Source organism: Thermobia domestica, chromosome 3 (assembly GCF_964235325.1).
Source record: "Thermobia domestica chromosome 3, izTheDome1.hap1.1, whole genome shotgun sequence".
NCBI classification, from domain to species: Eukaryota; Metazoa; Arthropoda; class Insecta; order Zygentoma; family Lepismatidae; genus Thermobia; species Thermobia domestica.
Genome location: NC_137456.1, coordinates 275,111,806 through 275,129,789, shown reverse-complemented (window position 1 = coordinate 275,129,789; position 17,984 = coordinate 275,111,806). Strand labels below are relative to the sequence as shown.

Below are 17,984 nucleotides of genomic sequence, written 5' to 3'. Positions count from 1 at the left end.
ACTTAATGACCTAGTCCGTGATTTGCACCTGACAAAACAAGAGGCGGAACTTCTGGGATCAAGGCTCCAGCAGTGGAACTTATTGGATGCAGAAACGAACATATCAGTGTACAGGACAAGGCATGTTCAATTTTCAAGCTATTTCTCAATGCAAGATAATGTGTGCGTATGTACGGATATAAATGGGTTGATGGCAGAGCTAGGAATTCCTTACGTTCCAGAAGAATGGAGGTTATTTATCGACGCGTCAAAGGTCAGCCTTAAAGCTGTCCTTTTACATAATGGAAATAAAAAACCTTCTATACCACTTGCGCACTCAGTGAAGATTAAGGAATCCTATGACACCATGTCAACTTTGCTAAATCTTATAAATTACAAGGACCATTGTTGGCAAATATGTTGTGATCTCAAGGTAGTTGGTATTTTATTAGGACTGCAGTGCGGTTACACGAAGTACCAATGTTTTTTATGTTCATGGGATAGCCGAGCTGATGACAAACATTATGAAGTGAAGGAATGGGAACCTAGAGTGAATTACGTACCTGGAGAATGCAACGTCAAATACGCTCCTTTGGTAGATCCTAATAAGATATTACTACCGCCACTTCATATCAAGTTAGGACTTATTAAAAACTTTGTCAAAGCCATGGACACATCTGGTGAAGGTTTCAAGTATTTGCGAGATAAGTTCCTAACCTGAGTGATGCTAAGATTTCAGTGGGAGTGTTTATTGGTCCCCAAATTAGGAAATTAATGCTTGATGATAGCTTTGACATCAAGTTAAACAGTGCTGAGCTAGCTGCCTGGACAGCATTTAAGTGTGTTGTGCGCAACTTTCTGGGCAATAACAAAGCTGAGAGTTACACAGAAATCGTACAGGACATGATACAGAAATACAAAGAGTTGGGTTGTAGGATGTCTTTAAAAATCCACTTTTTGCACTCCCACCTCAGCTTCTTTCCTGCTAACCTAGGTGCTCTCAGCGACGAACAGGGGGAAAGATTCCACCAAGATATAATGGCAATGGAGAAAAGGTACCAGGGACGATGGGATCCTTCAATGATGGGGGACTATTGTTAGGGTCTTGTTAGAGAATGCAACATTTCTTACAAAAGAAGGAAGTAGTGTACGTTTTTGTAACCCAATGGAAGTTTCATATATTGTGATAGTTTTGATTGTCTTTTCATGACCTTTTGGTACATTTGTATTATTGTTTATTGTAAATTGTCACACTTGTAAATTATATTGTATTATATTTTATATATGTGTTTGTGGTAATAAAGCAAAACGTTTTACCTCAACTTAAGAGATCTGAAAGCATTACTATCAGGTGCAATAAACAGTACACACAGTATACATACAAACATATTTATTTCTATAGAAAGAATAAAGCGATTATTACGAAACTTGGAGGGTTTGTTAAATATGAATCAAAGTATACTTAGGTATAATTTCTATGTTAGTATATGCAAGGGGACAAGATCTTGGGGTGTAAAATAAACGAAAAGGGAAATTTTTGAGGGATTTTCCCGAAAATCCCTCTGTTACGGGAAAATCATACGTGATGGAGAAAAACCGAGTGTATATTCGAATTCAGCGCAAAAAGTTCCTTTAAGAACAGGTATTTCCTTTTATGTAACAAAACCTTTGTTAACTAGTGTTATTGATGCACCTTTCATAACTTTATTAACTACAGGCAACACATTAAATACTGTAGTGGGTGAGTAAGCAAATCTAATATTATATGATGGTATCATATACAATACAGTACGTTGTCAGTAAAACATACATTGATATGCAAACCGAATTTATCACAACAAATAGAGATGCTGTAATTAAAAATTATGCGAAAAGTTAAAGAAGCAGAAGAGGTGGAGGATGAAAAGAAATATGACATTGAGTTGGAAGAAAAATGTAGTTAAAGACTTTCAAGGTGCCATCTAAAGTTTATAGGAACTGCAACAATTTGCCTTACGTCGAAAATTTGACACTGGTATGCTTAGTGCGGTTTCTCTGGCTAAAGTGATTGTGGAAAGTCAAGTAGCCAAGCAGTAATATGTACAGAAAACCTCATTGAGTATTGGAAAAAATAAATGTTAATGTGTATACGGTTTTTTTTTTTTTTTTTTTTTGTTCATTGTAAGTTTTGCGTTATTAATTAGTACTAGAAATAAATACTGAAAACTGATTAAGGCATGCACAGCGTCTTACTTTATTTCAGTAGGCTTTTTTTTCCATAGGTTTACTTTCGTTCCCGGAAACCTACCTTTTAACGGAAATTTTTGCATGCCCCGTTCGATTCCGCTGAAAACAGATTTTGCTGTATATACTTCACTTCTCTTTCTACATGCAAGTAGCAAGTGATTGTCCCTTCTGCCTTTCTATTCAGCATTCTTGACTGTGAAATTAAATTGTGGTATATAATTGAAGGGAAAAATAACTTGTAATTTTACGTCCAAGAGTAAGGACCACGACGACGACGACGACGATGATGAGTGAATGAATGAAAATGCTGGAATGGAGAAAGTGGGAGGAAACAGGAGAACCCCGAGAAAACCCACGAACACGGTATTTGTCCACCACAAAGCCCACTTGTCACAATGTGGAATCAAAACCAGGGACCCCACGCACCAAAAGTGAGCGCTCCACCGTGACCTCAGCGGTATATACCTGTAGTTGTATAAGTGGGAGTGGAAAATAGGTTAAACCGGAAATAATGTGACACAAATCATGCTCGTTGCTGTGATGCTTGTAAGTTAATATTTATTAGTACTAATAAAAGCTGATGCTTTTCATTCCGAATTAAAAGCATTACAATGAAAATTATTATTATTATTATTATTATTATTATTATTATTATTATTATTATTATTATTATTATTACTTAATTTTAGACGTTCAACATACGGAAGTCAAAGGTTAAATTTGGAAAAATAATCAAATTTACCGCTAAACCCTAGGATGTGTAAGAACGCAAACTGCAAGCGACGAATTTGAATATATCCTAAAACCTTTCGTTCTAATAAAGTTAGAAATGCCTTCCCTGTTGAATCTGTTGTTACGGCATGCTTTTCATTACGACGCACAGTAGAGCCAAACCAGGCAATTCTTGGCAAAAACTCGAAAAATGAAGTAAAATATTGACTCGATATAATTTGTTATAATGAAGCCTTAATAGTGTATACATAAGATACTGTGCAGGAAATGAAGTGATAGTAGCTTACAATGAGCTCATGGCAGTGTAAACTTGGTTATCCGCTGAAGCCGGAGAGGCGTTGCTTAGTGACAGAAGATAGAAAGTTGATTTTGAATGCGTATAGATATCCCTATGTTGCGTATAGATATTCAGTGGCTGGTAAACATGGTGACACAACCCACATGTATGGGCAACCAGTGCAAGAGTGAACACTTTTTGTAAATCAAAGAATTGCGATGGAATGGTGGCAGAGAAAAACGCAATGTTTTCGATGTGAAAGTCTGTTATCTCTAATAACATATACAGTTTAATTGCGACAAATTAAACAAAGGATACAGAGGAATAACATAGTTTTGACGAAGGAAAAATTTTCTACTCTTGCCCTATGTAGTGGGTGTAAGAGTAAACAACGGTTGGGGCAACAATGCACAGTCGAATCAAAACATAGAAACGTAGGCATAAACACACACACACACACACACACACACAAAAAAAAAAAAAAAAAAAACATTGAATCATATAGATTTATATGTACTGGTAACATAGAACTAAGGAAGTTATAAAATACCAAACAAATTAATGTCAAACGGAACTGCCAACAAGTGTTACAGTACTGTATATCATACACGTTATAATTACAAAATATGAAAATAGGATAAATCAGTTTAACATTCATCACGAAGCACAAAAATGCACACAGTGGTCACACACATATACAGATTTCCTTTAAGATTGGGGAACATTATTCGTGAGATCACTTGTTGCATATGATACAGGAAATTCACATTTCACCGTGTGGGGTATCGGAAATAATTTCCCACAGAATTGGCAGGGCGTACCCATGTATGTGGGTGACTTTGATGCGAATTGCTTATTTGTTGCTTCTAGGTTCTTTTATGTTCCCGTGCGACATGGCAAATGCTCAACAACTCGATATTCTAAACCAGCGTTTCCCAACCTTTTTCAACTTGCGGCACACTACAGGTGTAACTTGAATTCTCGCGGCACACCCATATTATATATATATATATATATATATATATATATATATATATATATATATATATATATATATTACTATTATTATTTGTAAATATAAAATACCGTGGTATTTTTATGTGATTACTGATCTCCTTCTTACAGAGAAGAAAGCTCGATCACTGATTTTCCCCCGTGCTAAATCATTATGCTTATTTTTCATTCTAATTTTAAAATAAAATAAACAATTGCATTGAAATATAGGACTTAGAGGGACTGATTGATTCCTATACTGGGACATAGTTGATTCCTTAGAGGGACAGGCTGCCTCTAGCAGCACGAGATTGAGCAATAACAGGTCTGTGATGCCCTTAGATGTTCTGGGCCGCACGCGCGCCACACTGAAGGAATCAACGTGTCTTCCCTGACCGAAAGGTCCGGGTAACCCGCTGAACCTCCTTCGTGCTAGGGATTGGGGCTTCCAATTATGTCCCATAAACGAGATTCCGATAACGAACGAGACTCTAGCCTGCTAACTAGGCGTTGGAATCTTTCCTTCCAACGTTCATGTCTTCTTAGAGGGACAGGCTGCCTCTAGCAGCACGAGATTGTGAAATATAGGACTCGGGTTTTTAAAAATCTATTTTCTCTTTCGAAAACTGTATCTAACCTTTAACTAAAAGGAAAGATCACTAAATAACGAATAAATAAACAAATCCCTATACTTTTAAAACAAAAATGTAGGTAATTTGTATGCATGTTTGCTTTGTTGAATTTATTGAATGATATGTTAAAATTTCAAGTTACGAAATAGTCTGCAACAATAAAGAAGCAATAATGGTCATGACAATGATAAATACGTTTTTCAACATTAAAAATGTACAGAAAAGTAACAGTATGAAACTTAAAATTGTAGATTTATAGTAGAGGTTCATAGTAATGTGAAATACAAATATACATTTTCCCCCTTGTCTTGCAATTTGGTCCCTATCGAATTAATAATTTGTTTCGATTTCCTCGCGGCACACCAGCGGCCCATTCGCGGCACACCGGTTGGGAAACGCTGTTCTAAACGATAATGCAATCGTTTTGTTAGTAGTCTACGGCCGCCAACTTCTATCTTACCCCTGCAAATGTCTTTTACACAATGTTACATGTTGGCTCCTATATTTGCTTTACCCAACTTTACCACAAGGGACAAGGGTGAACGTACACTCTTGCCCCGCCTCAGGTATCTTCCAATAATTGCCTGTTATCTCTCGTCTGAGCATTTTTATCTTTTGCGTACCACTGATAAGAAATACGAATTTGATACTGTTTTGTCACGAAATATTTCCAGTCCTGTGCCTTCAACTGAAACTACATTATATACTGTGACATTTACCTGCGGATCTTTTACTTCTTTCCTTTTGCAACGAACTTTCCACTCTGCTGTTCTTCACACTGCACACACACGGTTTCCCTTCTTTTCTGTTCCAACATGTGTCTTGCCGAATTAATTTTAAACATTCGCTTGTTTCCCGATGTTGCCACTTCTTCTTCAATAGCCAGTGGTGCTATCCTAATTTTTTAACAACCGGTTTTTTCTCTCTCTCTGTACGTATATATATATATATATATATATATATATATATATATATATATATATATATATATATATATATATATATATATATATATATATATACACAAGGCGTATTCGAAAAGTAAGGACCGTCGATGTATAGTGAAATGAGATAGGCCGGAACACAATTTGACGCATGAAACACCAATGACGGACTATTGACGAAGCCACTGCAGTGGTTGTCTTGATTCAGCGGGAGTTTGGCTGCCTGGAAGACAGATCGCAATGGCCGCGAGAATTGTTTCTGCCGCTAGTTGTGAAGTGCACCGTGTGATGCGTTTTTGCTTGCAAAAAAAAAAAAAAACTTCTGCTGTTGATATCCATTGATAATTGCGCGTTGTGTATGAACCTACATTAATGAGTGCAGAAAAGGTTCGCAAATGGTGTCGCGAGTTTCAAAATGGTCGCACCAACGTCACGATAAAGGTCGGAGTGGCAGGCCTAGTATTCAGACAGATGACCTCATGGAGCAAGTGAACCCAAAACTGCGAAGTGATCAGCAATTGACGCTCAGTGCTCCAGCTTATGACTTTCCCTGGGTTGCACGGACTATCATCTACAGGATTGTCACAGAAACGCTTGGATATCACGGTGCAAGGTGGGTGCCGAAAATGCTTACGAACCAGCACAAAAGAGCAACGAATGTGCAGTGCCCGACAGTTTTTGGATCGTTATCAAGAACAGGGAAATTATGTTTATTTTCACATTGTGACGCGCGACGAGACGTGGATCTCGTACACCAACACCGAATCCAAACAACAGTCCATGGAGTGGCGCCATTCAGGTTCACCCAAATCAAAAAAGTTTAAGCAATCCCCTCATTCGAGTCGCAAAGTGATGGTTACTGTCTTTTGGTACGACAAGAGCGTCTTGTTGGTTTTTTTGAACGTGGGACAATAGTTACAGCTGACGTGTACTGTGACACGCTTACTAAAGTGCGACGTGCAATTCAGAATCGACGCCGCGGGAAACTGTCATCCGGAATCATCCTCGTTCACGACAACGCGCGTCCTCATACCGCTGTCGTCGTCGAGAAGATTCAAGATTTTCATTAGAACCTGTTTGATCATCCAGCATACGGTCCCGACCTTGCATCCAACGATTACTTCCTATTCTTGCGTTTGAAACAGTAGCTTGTTGGACAACGTTTTGGAAACGACTAGGATCTCAAGTGGCCGTTGCCAACTGGTTCCAATCCTAGGCGGCAAACTTCTATTCAGAGAGTTTACCGAAGATGGTGCAGCGTTGCGAAAAGTGTTTGAAACGGCATGGTGATTATGTGGAAAAGTGAAGTAGCCGTAGGCACCTATTTCTGGCAATAAATCCTGTTTCGCACGGGCGTCTGCTTTTTTAATACGCTCTTGCTTTTGGAATACGCCTTTATATATATATATATATATATATATATATATATATATATATATATATATATATATATATATATATATATATATAGGGTGTCCCACCAGAAAAGGGCCATGTTTTGAGAAATGACAGTATGGGTCATGACAAGCAATCGTCCGAGATATCGATGAAAAGACCGATATTTCGTACACATTGCTTCGAAGACACATATATCCGGAACTGATACAGATATCGGAATCATACGAAAACAAATAGGTAGCACACGTAATAGGCATTATATATATATCACATTCATTACACTCACAGGTCCAAGTATTCCGGGCGAAATTCCGGAATTCTTATTCAAATTGTGTCTGCCTATTGAATTGAAACAATTCAAAGTAGCTTGCTTTCACAACAATGCAAACAAGCAGGAAAATAAAGAGATGTTTTCATAAATTTGTTTGGAGTCTTTCTTCCACTCTTGGCTAGATCTTGCGTGTGTGAATGTGTGTGTGTGTTTATGTCTGCCTATAACAAACGGTTCTGCGAACTCGAAATATTTTAACAACCGGTTCTCGCGAACCGGCTGAATAGCATCAGTGTCAATAGCATTTTCACTCTTGCCCTGGTTACCCATATGTTTCGTTTTGTATATTTAGAATGTGATATGATGTGTAGTAGTACTACTTAATATCATATTTGGAAAATGCTGTGGTACTGACGGCATATTAACTATGGTCAAACGATAGAATGGCATTTTAGTAGAAAATATGGCATAATACGTCTGTGATTTTTTAAATATGTCGTAGCGGAAAGATTTCGCTCCAGCTCAGTTTGTTCCAATCAAATCCGTGAAATGAGCCCACGTATTGCACGATGCAATATATGAAACAACCTGAACAGGTTAAGGATACGTGTAAATCATATGTTTAATATATCTGATAATACAGGGTGTCCAAAATACAATGCAAGCCGGAGTTTGGAATAGTACAACTTTTGAACCTGAAGCGATACACAAATAATGGTTATACCAAAATGAAGCCTTGTTTATGCATATATTTTTAAACTGGGAAGCAACGATTGAAGTACAGCTCACAGATGACGAGAAGAACCCTAGCAGAAGTAGTGTGACGTAGGTATGGGCTCGCCTACTTTTCGCATGGGGGTTTCAAATGACACTACGGAATAGCACACATATAACTTTACCCGGAGTAGCAGACGACATCTAAGTGTAGACCACACCTCAAAAACCAAAAATGGCCTTACCGTATCGTTGACCCTTCCCCGCTACCCCTGTTTTAGGGTTCTTCTCGTCATCTGTGAGCTGTACACTAGGAACCACACGGTGTTGCCAGATGTAACCGAAGGTGTAAATCAATTTTTTTTTGCAAAACGTATAAATTGACTCATAACTCATACGTATGGATGTTGTTCTGTTAACTTTCAGTTTGTTTAGTTGGAGTAGCTTGTGAACTATGAAAAAAGAATTTTTCATTTCCACTGATAACTAATCGGCTGAAGCATCTGTAAGGGGTAATTAGAAAAATCGTGGTTTTCATAAATTAACACTCTAAATTGGCAACATTGCTGATATTTCAGTGCATCAAGAGTTGTGTTAAGGATCTGTCTTCATGGTGCTATTCCTGAAAACAACGAAACAGAAACTTTGAAATTATCATGATAAAACTTCTACTTACATGCACCCGGCAACATGCTACTATCACGTAAAGAGTTGTCAGCTCTGCAGCGATGCACGAAGTGCCCCTGTTTTGATTCAAACACTGGTTCACACGTTTCACCATGTTGGCAGAACTTGACGGAGAGTAAAAGTGTTAATGTTCTCAATGGCACTGCGAATGTTCGTTTCCAGGTCTTGTATAGTTCTAGAATTGTTCTCGTATACCTCTAGCCCCATAGAAATGAATAGCAATGTTGCCGGGTGCATGTGAATAGAAGTTTTATCATGATAATTTCAAAGTTTCTGTTTCGTTGTTTTCAGGAATTGCATAATGTAGACAGATCCTTAACACACCTTTTGATGCACTGAAACATCAGCTGTGTTGCCAATTCAGAGTGTTAATTTATGAAAACTACGATTTTCCTAGTTCCCCCTTACAAAGGCCTCGTCTGATTCGTTATCGTTGGAAATGAAAAAAAATTTTTTTTTTTTTTTTGCTCCATAGTTTACAAGCTACTCCAACTAAATAAACAGAAAGTTAAAAGCAGGACATCCATACGTATTTGTTATGAGTCAATTTATAAGTTTAAAAAAAAAAAACAACTGTTTTACACATTCGATTACATCTGGCAACACAGTGTGGTTCCTAGTGTAATTCAATCGTTGCTTCCTAGCTTAAAAATATACGCATGAACAAGGCTTCATTTTGGTATAACCATTATTTGTGTATCGCTTCAGTTCAAAATTCTACTATCCCAAACTTCGGGTTACGTTGTATATTGGACATCCTTGTATAGTCATATTGAGCTCCTTCGTGGCTAAGCGGTCAGCGTACGCGCCTTTGGCGTGGGAGACCCGGGTTCAATTCCCGGCGGGAGCTGATGTAGTTCGGATTCCACAGCCTCGCTACTGAAAGGAACGTTAAACTCAAATTCAACTCAACTCAATATATTCATATCGAGAACTTGCGATGAGATATTTTTTTATGTATTGAATCGTCCTGGCGTCTTCATTGTCATAACGAATTCTCCACAACTTTGAAATAATTTTGAAAAGCAAGAACTTTTCTTTAATTTTATTATTTTTCAGGTGTAAATTGAATAATTAGACTTTTTTCCTCTCATGCGCAAGAATGTAAGCCAATCGTAAATTGCCAAAGAAAGCGTATTGCCCACGCGTGTGTTTATCACAATCATATAATATGTTATATAATTTAGGCGCGAATATAAGGAATATTTCCGTTTGTGTTGTAAAACTCTATATTTTTGATGAAATAATATCGAAATAACTTAAACATTTCAGACCACGGATCTTCTTTTACACTTTCAAAGACATGTACATATAGTGCATCTTGGTGCGTGCCACCTAAAAACTGTATTCCAAATATTTCTTCTATATATTTAATAAATTATTGTAGCCACCAAACGCACCGAACTTTTGTTATATATACAGTTTTCTGCTTCATATTGCGCATTCCTACTTTTTGACAAGAATTCAGTGCTTTGGCCCTACTATGCGACAGAACGGGAGCCAAGTCTGCTTCTTCCCTCGCTAAGATGATGTAAGGTAACTGCAGGTGCAAGTGTTCAATGCTGGGACGTTTCTGACGAAATCCGCTAGAATGCACCTACAATATGTGCCACGGGCTTGGACAAGTCCGATTTGACGAATACTCCGTGAAACAGTGCTGAGACTGCCAAGTCGTGCAGTGTTGTTTGCTTCGGGAAGGTTCCGTGGAAGTGCGTTATTATTTCAATAGAGGTAAGAATTAGTACCGTATTAGTACCGGTCGTTATTAGTACCGTACTAACTTAGACCATTGTCGGTTTACAACAATATATGCCTTATTTCGTGACCGTCTAGGAACACTTCGTTTTGTAAGTGTAACTTCAGTATTTGTGATTCTATGGCTACTAAATCAATACCAAGCATGATGCAGCGAAATACGCCAGGGTTTGTGCAGGACTGACTGCAGAAGACACATGTTCCACTTAATATCGGTGTAGTATTTTTAAGTCACAGTACAGTGACACTGTTTTTAAATCTTCTTATGAACTAAAACTTTTAAGTTTGGAACTTTGTTTCAACTTTGAAGGTTATCGTTTATACATTTTGTCTTTTTATCTTCATCTTGCACTTTGATTATTCTATTGTTTTGCTTCAGCCATGTTGTGTAGTAATATTTGAGTTAGCATAATACAGACGATATAAGCAGTTGCAAGATTTATTACTAGTTTCTAGTAGAATCCTAGACTTGGCGTAATTGTCTGCACATGTTTGGTAAATACGGCAGTTTATAACACTTTTTACCTTGGGTACAAAATATAAGTGAGTGGCCTCATTGGTACATTTTTTCTACAATCGGAAAAGGCTACTCTGCAACGCACATATGTTGTTCTACGTGTTTCATGTAAATTAAGGCCGTAAAAAATCCAACAACCTTAACATGACGTATTTACCTGCACCTACCTTATTACAACTATGTTATTGGTGGGTGTATTACAAGTATGTCATACACAACTTCTTTTTAGATTTGAGAGGCGTATTCTCAGAAAATGATCCTTTCATTACAGACGTACAAGGTGTGATCAAAAAGTAAGTTGAATGTAGATGCACAGTGCCATCTATCGATGCTGTATCCATTTCAGCTAGTAAGCCCGGTAGTCTAAACATTTGGTACTGCCAGTGTCGAGTTTGAACGAATTGTGACATGTTAGTTGGCTTCCAGAGGCAGAAGAGTGAGGACGCGTTAAGTGTGTCTGTCGCGCGCCAACATTAAGTTTTGTTCTAAGCTGAAAAAGAAAGTGCCAAAGAAGCTCACGAAATGTCAAAATCAGTGTATTGGCGATGTAGCAATGGCATTGAAGATTGTTTACAAGTGGTATGAGCGATTCAAAAGCAGCAAGGAGTCGGTTGAAAACGGAGAACGATCGAGATGTCCTTTGACGTCAAAAACAAATGAAAACGTGTAAAAAGTGACACAAATGATTTATTCAAACATGGGAATACTTATTCGAAAGCATTCCGAAGAACTAAACAACTCGTATGGGTCCGTGAAAATCATTTTAACCGCAGATTAAGTGGGCAAATGGCTTCCTTCTTCACCACGAAAACGCGCCGTGCCACACCTTGCTTTTGATCTGCAATGTTTGACCCGCAAAAATATTGCTGTCTGTCCACATTCGCTGTGCTTTCCAGATATAGCACCATGCGACTTCTGGCTTGTTCCAAAAATTAAAACAATGCTTAAAGGAAAATGTTTTGACGCCATTTCTGACATGCGCGTTTGCGAGGGCCACGATAGAGCAACTGAACCCACTTCCAAAAGAAGCCTTGCAGAAATGCTTCCAGTTATGGATTCAACATTAAGATAAGTGCATTGCTAGCCAAGGATAGTACTTTGAAGGAGATTAAATTAAATTCCATGTAAGCTTATTACTTTGTTTCTAATAAAATTATTCGCTTTTTTAAAAAAATCATGTCTGTATAAGTTCGAATGATGAACTGAATTCCAACTTTTTTTTGGTATGATTTATGTAATTGAAGCATGCACACATTCGCTACATAACTCCCGAACTATTTGGATCAGAAATTTGAAACTTTGCAATGTTGGCCGTACGTATGCTATAATTTTTTAAGGAGTTCGGTTTGCCAAAAATTCCCTTATATATTTACTCTGTCCGTGTGTCCGTCCAGGAGACACAATCTCAGGCAATATTTGATGAATCATCCATCAATTTTGGCTAGGATGCAGAGAATAAAAACTTAGGAATCTATTTGGTTGATAGAGATGTTCTGTCCAGTTGATCCCAAGATATGGACAACCAAAAATTGGTTCCTACGTATTCCTACGGAAGTATTATGAATATCACCCTTGCTTGATAAACTGCTCTCATTGTTGTTCAGATTAGTGAGTTAATATAATGCTCAGGTTGTAAAATACTAGTATGTCCGTGAGTTACAACGTTAAAATAAAACTAATTGGTTTTCTACTCGACAGATTTAGACTTAAGTGTTTTCTGTTTTTAAAATAATCATTCATCTTAATAAACTTTAGAGTAAGGAATAAAGAGTGAGGGAAAATTCAAACTTCAGTTTTCACGTTGAGTATAGTGTAACGAACCAAACTTTTTCCGGTCTGGTGTAGGCTACACTGCGACACTGCTACTTGTTTAATCTTAAAATTGTTCAATAAAATTAAGAATTTTAGGCGATTGCGAGAAGAATTCTTCCCGAATTAAAAAAAAATCTATAATTTTGGAATTTCCTCTTCTTTTACTAAAAGATAATGACAAAAATGTCACTTTATAGTAAATGAAAATGCGTTATAGCATACAAGGGCGCAAATCTGTCAACATTGGGGGGACAAGTAAGATCGTTTCTTTCTTTTCTTTTTGTTTTTTTATTTTTATTTATTTGTTTATTTATTTTATTTATTTATTTTTTGTTAAGCGAAGTTCAAAATATTTGTGAAGTTGAGAAACAATCCTGTGGAGGATCAGGGAGCAGAGTTGTCTTCAACATTTGGTGGCGGGCAGATTTGAGGCTTATTCTGTGGGGGGAGCGTCAATTTCATCTCACTTTCCTTTGCGGCAATCAAACACAAATAATCACAGTTTTCTCCAAAAAACATATTTCAAATAGGATAATGGGGGGACAGTCCCCCAGTTCCAAAATTGGAGGAAACATGTACCCCTCATCCCCCCGGGATTTGCGCCAGTGATAGCATATTCAAAGCAAAGGAATCTTTTATTGGTCTTTGGTAATTAGTGTTGGAAGTGTAAAATTAAAAAGTCAGTGGTCCCAGGGAAGATCAAGGCCACCATTCCATTACAACCGAATGTGTGTTATGAACTGGTGTGACTGCATGAGATTGAGATATTTGCGGGTATGAACTCCTTGGTATTATGGTCCATAAGAGCTATGGCAACTAAATATATTTTAACTGAGTGAACATTAAAAATTGTTTCCAAAGAAAATCGAACCAAAAACCACATGAACAAACTGAGCAGGTTATAACCATTCGAGCACATGGGAGCGCATTTTTCTGATACAAGTGTTTCGAATTAAATAATTCTTGGTTCCTAAGGCAAATTGAATACTTTATTCTAGAGGATATGACAATGATAATAGGGTAAATAATTTTGGTGTGAACTATTGGTCTCAGGCGAAGTCCGCCGTGGTCAGGTGGCAGTAAACAACTACCGCCAAGCTACTCAGAAAATCCCGCGAGAGAAGTGTTGGTAATAACCTGCGAAAGAGACCGGACGTAGGACCTGTAGGTGTGTGAGATATTAATTTTAGAGTTAATGTGTGATAATTTAGTCCAGTGGTTCTCAACCTTTTTTGACTGACAACACACTTACTGAAGGTCCAGGACGTCACGACACACTTCTTTGATATTTTCATTATAAATAATAATAATAATAATAATAATAATAATAATAATAATAATAGGAATAATAATAATATCTATTATAGTAGTGAAACCAGTTAGTTTCTATAAGGACTCTATATAGCACTGAGCATTACTGCTACCGCTGGAGGGGTTGACTGGTACAGTCTGTATCGATTTTAACTAATTATTATTATTAAATTCATGATTTTTAAATTCCAAAATTTCGTGACACACCTTAGGGGACTGCGTGACACACCAGTATGTCGCGACACATCGGTTGAGAACCACTGGTGTAGTCTAGGGTTCCAAACTGTCTCAGTTTGGGTGGGATTAACAATAATTCTAGTCTTGTCCCGGATAGTTTTTTTTTTTTTTTTTTTTTTTTTTTTTTTTTTTTTGTTCACCGAGACGCTTGCAATCCCGGAATTCAATATTCCATCTCTTGAATTATGAGTATACAGTACGTTGGTCACAGTAAGAAAATAAAGTACAAGATTGCAACTGTTGCATTCGCTAGTCTCAGAAAAAAAAAAAAAAAATACAGCTGAGGAACGACGACTGATCTTCCCATCAGGAGCGGTTGTAAGAAGAGCATCCGTGTGCGTTCACGGAGTAGTACCTTTTCTTCTGTGTACTGACAATCCTTTTAAAAACAAGATTTCTTTTCTTTTCTTTTTTTTAAATAAAAAGTTAGTGATGCTTTTAGTAAGACCAAAATTTGCTATTTTTCTATCCCAGTAAGTGCGACCCTAAACATTATTTGTTTGAGTGGAATATGCCATGTAACTAAAAGTATTATTTCGTTTTAGCTTATTTGTGAAGTTGATAAAGATACTTCTTCGAAATTTAAATTTTCATAAAAAAAAAAAAAAAGAAAGAAAGAAATACGCGTCTCATGCAGTTATATACTTTAAAAATGTAAATCATAGAACTGGGTTAAAAATATATCTGGTAATAAAACTAATTGTGTGGTGTTTAGAATTCTAGCTTTATAATGGATGAGCAGAGTGATTTTGTTACTTCCACTCTCAATCTAAATGCAAGGATCTAAAACTCAACTTTCGGGTCCAAATATCTGCTAGGTGAAGAAAGCATAGACGCGTGTATGTTTCACTTTATTTTCATGTAAATAATTTTCCCTGCTTTACTTATCTTTGCTCTTTAAAGTTTTTCTCTTTCAGAGACTTAAAAAAAAAAAAAGTGCAATTCTCTCTATCATTATAATATTTCAATGCAGAATATACACGTAAGCAATGTAAGTTTCATGTGTCTCACGAATTTGGAACCCAGCGGAAATAAATGAACAACAGATACTTGTCGAAATATGTCAAACTTTTTTTAAAAAAATACAAATATCTGGTAATAGCTATGTTCCTCGGTTCTTGAATCATTGCCAGATAAATGAATATACATAGGCGTATCGTCGGATATTTGTCCTGGAATGGATCAATCCATACTTGGGAAACCTGGTTTAGTCGCGGGTATTACTTATTTAATTTATGTTTTAATAGTTTGTCGTGTGGGATTTTATAAGAGCATCTAAGTATTCACGCTTGTTCTGTTTTCTCATGTAGGATGTTGCCAAACGAGAAGATCTTCGGCATATAGATATCTGCAGTGTTGACCCTCCCGGCTGTACTGATATTGACGATGCACTCCATTGCAGAGACCTGGAAAATGGAAATTACGAGGTAAGTGAATATATTTTTGCGATCGATCTGTTTTTGAACATTGCTAGCCATTGAACAGAAACGTAATAGATAAGAGACAAACAATGTTTAGAATCGATTCAGCATCTCAAGACAACATACTTATCACCACCCGTAACACTGTTTAAACCGAAAGTGGTTGAAATTTAATTGTATGTCCTGTTTCAATAGAAGAAAAAACAGTAAAAGACATTGACAGTTTTTTTTTTTTTTTTTTTTAACCGATTAAGCGTCCCACGAATATATTCACCATCTCCTCCATTAGCCCTTTATACAAACCTGAAGTAATATAAATCAACTGTTTCCGGTTTGAACTTTGATATATATAGAATGTAAATGGTAACAGATGGAAACAAGCTTTTTTTTTTTTTTTTTTAATCAAGTCAAGAAAGAGTGCCATCTCGACTCGTATTACTATACTAAAATAGGAAGTGGTAACATTTACTAGTTCTTCCGGTTTCAACATTGATTGCCATACAACAGAAACGGTAGTAGATAGCGATAGGCAGTTTCTCGGAAATTCAACATGTAAAAAAATAGTGCTGTTTGGCCTATATTACTCTACTAAAACCGGAAGTAGTAAGAAATTACTAGTACTTCCAGCTTCAACCTTTATTGTCATAGAATAAAAATTGTAATAGATAGCTAGAAGCGGCTTTTTGGAATTGATTCAGCGTCCCAAGGATGTATCCATATCCTCCGTTAAGACTCTATTCAAACCGGAATGGTAAAAATCAACCATTTTCGGTTTTAATTTTGTTCGCCATTGAATTAAAATCGGTGGTACATAGCAACAGCGGTGGTGGCTTTAGCGGGTACACCGGATAGGCACGGGCCTACCCAAAAATTTTGAAAAATATAAAAACGCAAAAAGATACAATAAAGAGTAACTGCATTAATTGTAGATAATTATTTGTCCAATAGCATCAACCACTACTGTAAAAGTAATTTCCTACTGTTATTACTCAATCAAATGTGTATGTATCCATAAGCGAGGGCAGTGTTTCTTCCAGACATGTTTATGGGGGGCACTTCCTCCCCCCACGGAGCTCTGAAAGTGCCCTCCCGGAATAGACCAAAATAATACCTCTATAATGTAATAAATAGAACAGTATCAGCAGTGTGTCCCCCGGAATACCAAATATGCCCCCTCGGAACATTTTTTTCTGAAAGAAACCCTGAGCGATTGAATGGGCCTACCCAATATTAAAATCCTAAAGCCGTCCCTGAGCAACGCAGTTTAATGGAATAGATTCAACGAATAATTTTAAGACAACAAGAAAGTGTTTTTGATATGTATTCAGCGTCAGATTAACAAGCTTCATCTAGCGATATCCCTTTGTTGCAGCCAAAAGGTATAGATCTGTTTCAACATTGAATTCGCACAGTTCAAAGTCTAGCGTATTTTCACAATTGTGAAACGAAACTGTTTTTTGTTAGAATAAACGAATAGTTAATAGGATATCGAAATATTATTATATTAACGAGTAATTACTGTTGACGAATACTTACCTGAATAATAAGTAATTATTGGAGTAAGCTAATAATTATTTAAATGATAAATTAAGAGAGGTTAAAATATGGAACAACTATTAAAGAAAACGAATAGCTATTGAAATAAAGAATAGTGTACGAATAAAAAATAAAGTTTTAGAGAAAATAATTATTTAAATAACATTAATGGAAGAAAGAATTAATGATCGGATCGATTAATGAATAATTTATTAGAAAAACAAATGACGTTTGAAATGAAAAATAACACAGAGAAAATAATGGTTTTAGTGACTAATATAATTAAAACGCGAAATTTGTTGAAATGTCCGTTTCTGATGCTTTTGCGTGATTAGACACAATTCGACTGTGAAACACCTATGAAAGATGACGGATGTCAGGTTGTTATTGCGAGAAGCGAATATTGCTGTGAGGAACTTACTAGAACAAGAGGAATAAGATATAAATAGGATGTGGACATAGACTTTTAATTTTTTTCGATGGGTGCTGACACTTCAATACTTCTAATACAGGGTGTCCGGAATGGGACTGGCGGTTTTTAA

The 17,984-nt window shown here is 36.7% G+C and overlaps 1 protein-coding gene across 1 annotated transcript in view; it reads left to right on the top strand.

Moving 5' to 3' along the window:
- The window catches only part of Dis3 (exosome complex exonuclease RRP44-like protein Dis3), a 145,729-nt gene that overhangs the window by 93,555 nt on the left and 34,190 nt on the right, over window positions 1–17,984 (top strand). Inside the window, exon 10 of the mRNA XM_081752414.1 lies at window positions 15,796–15,912. Within this exon, the coding sequence (XP_081608540.1) occupies window positions 15,796–15,912 (117 nt within the window). The remainder of the gene's footprint in view (window positions 1–15,795; window positions 15,913–17,984) is intronic.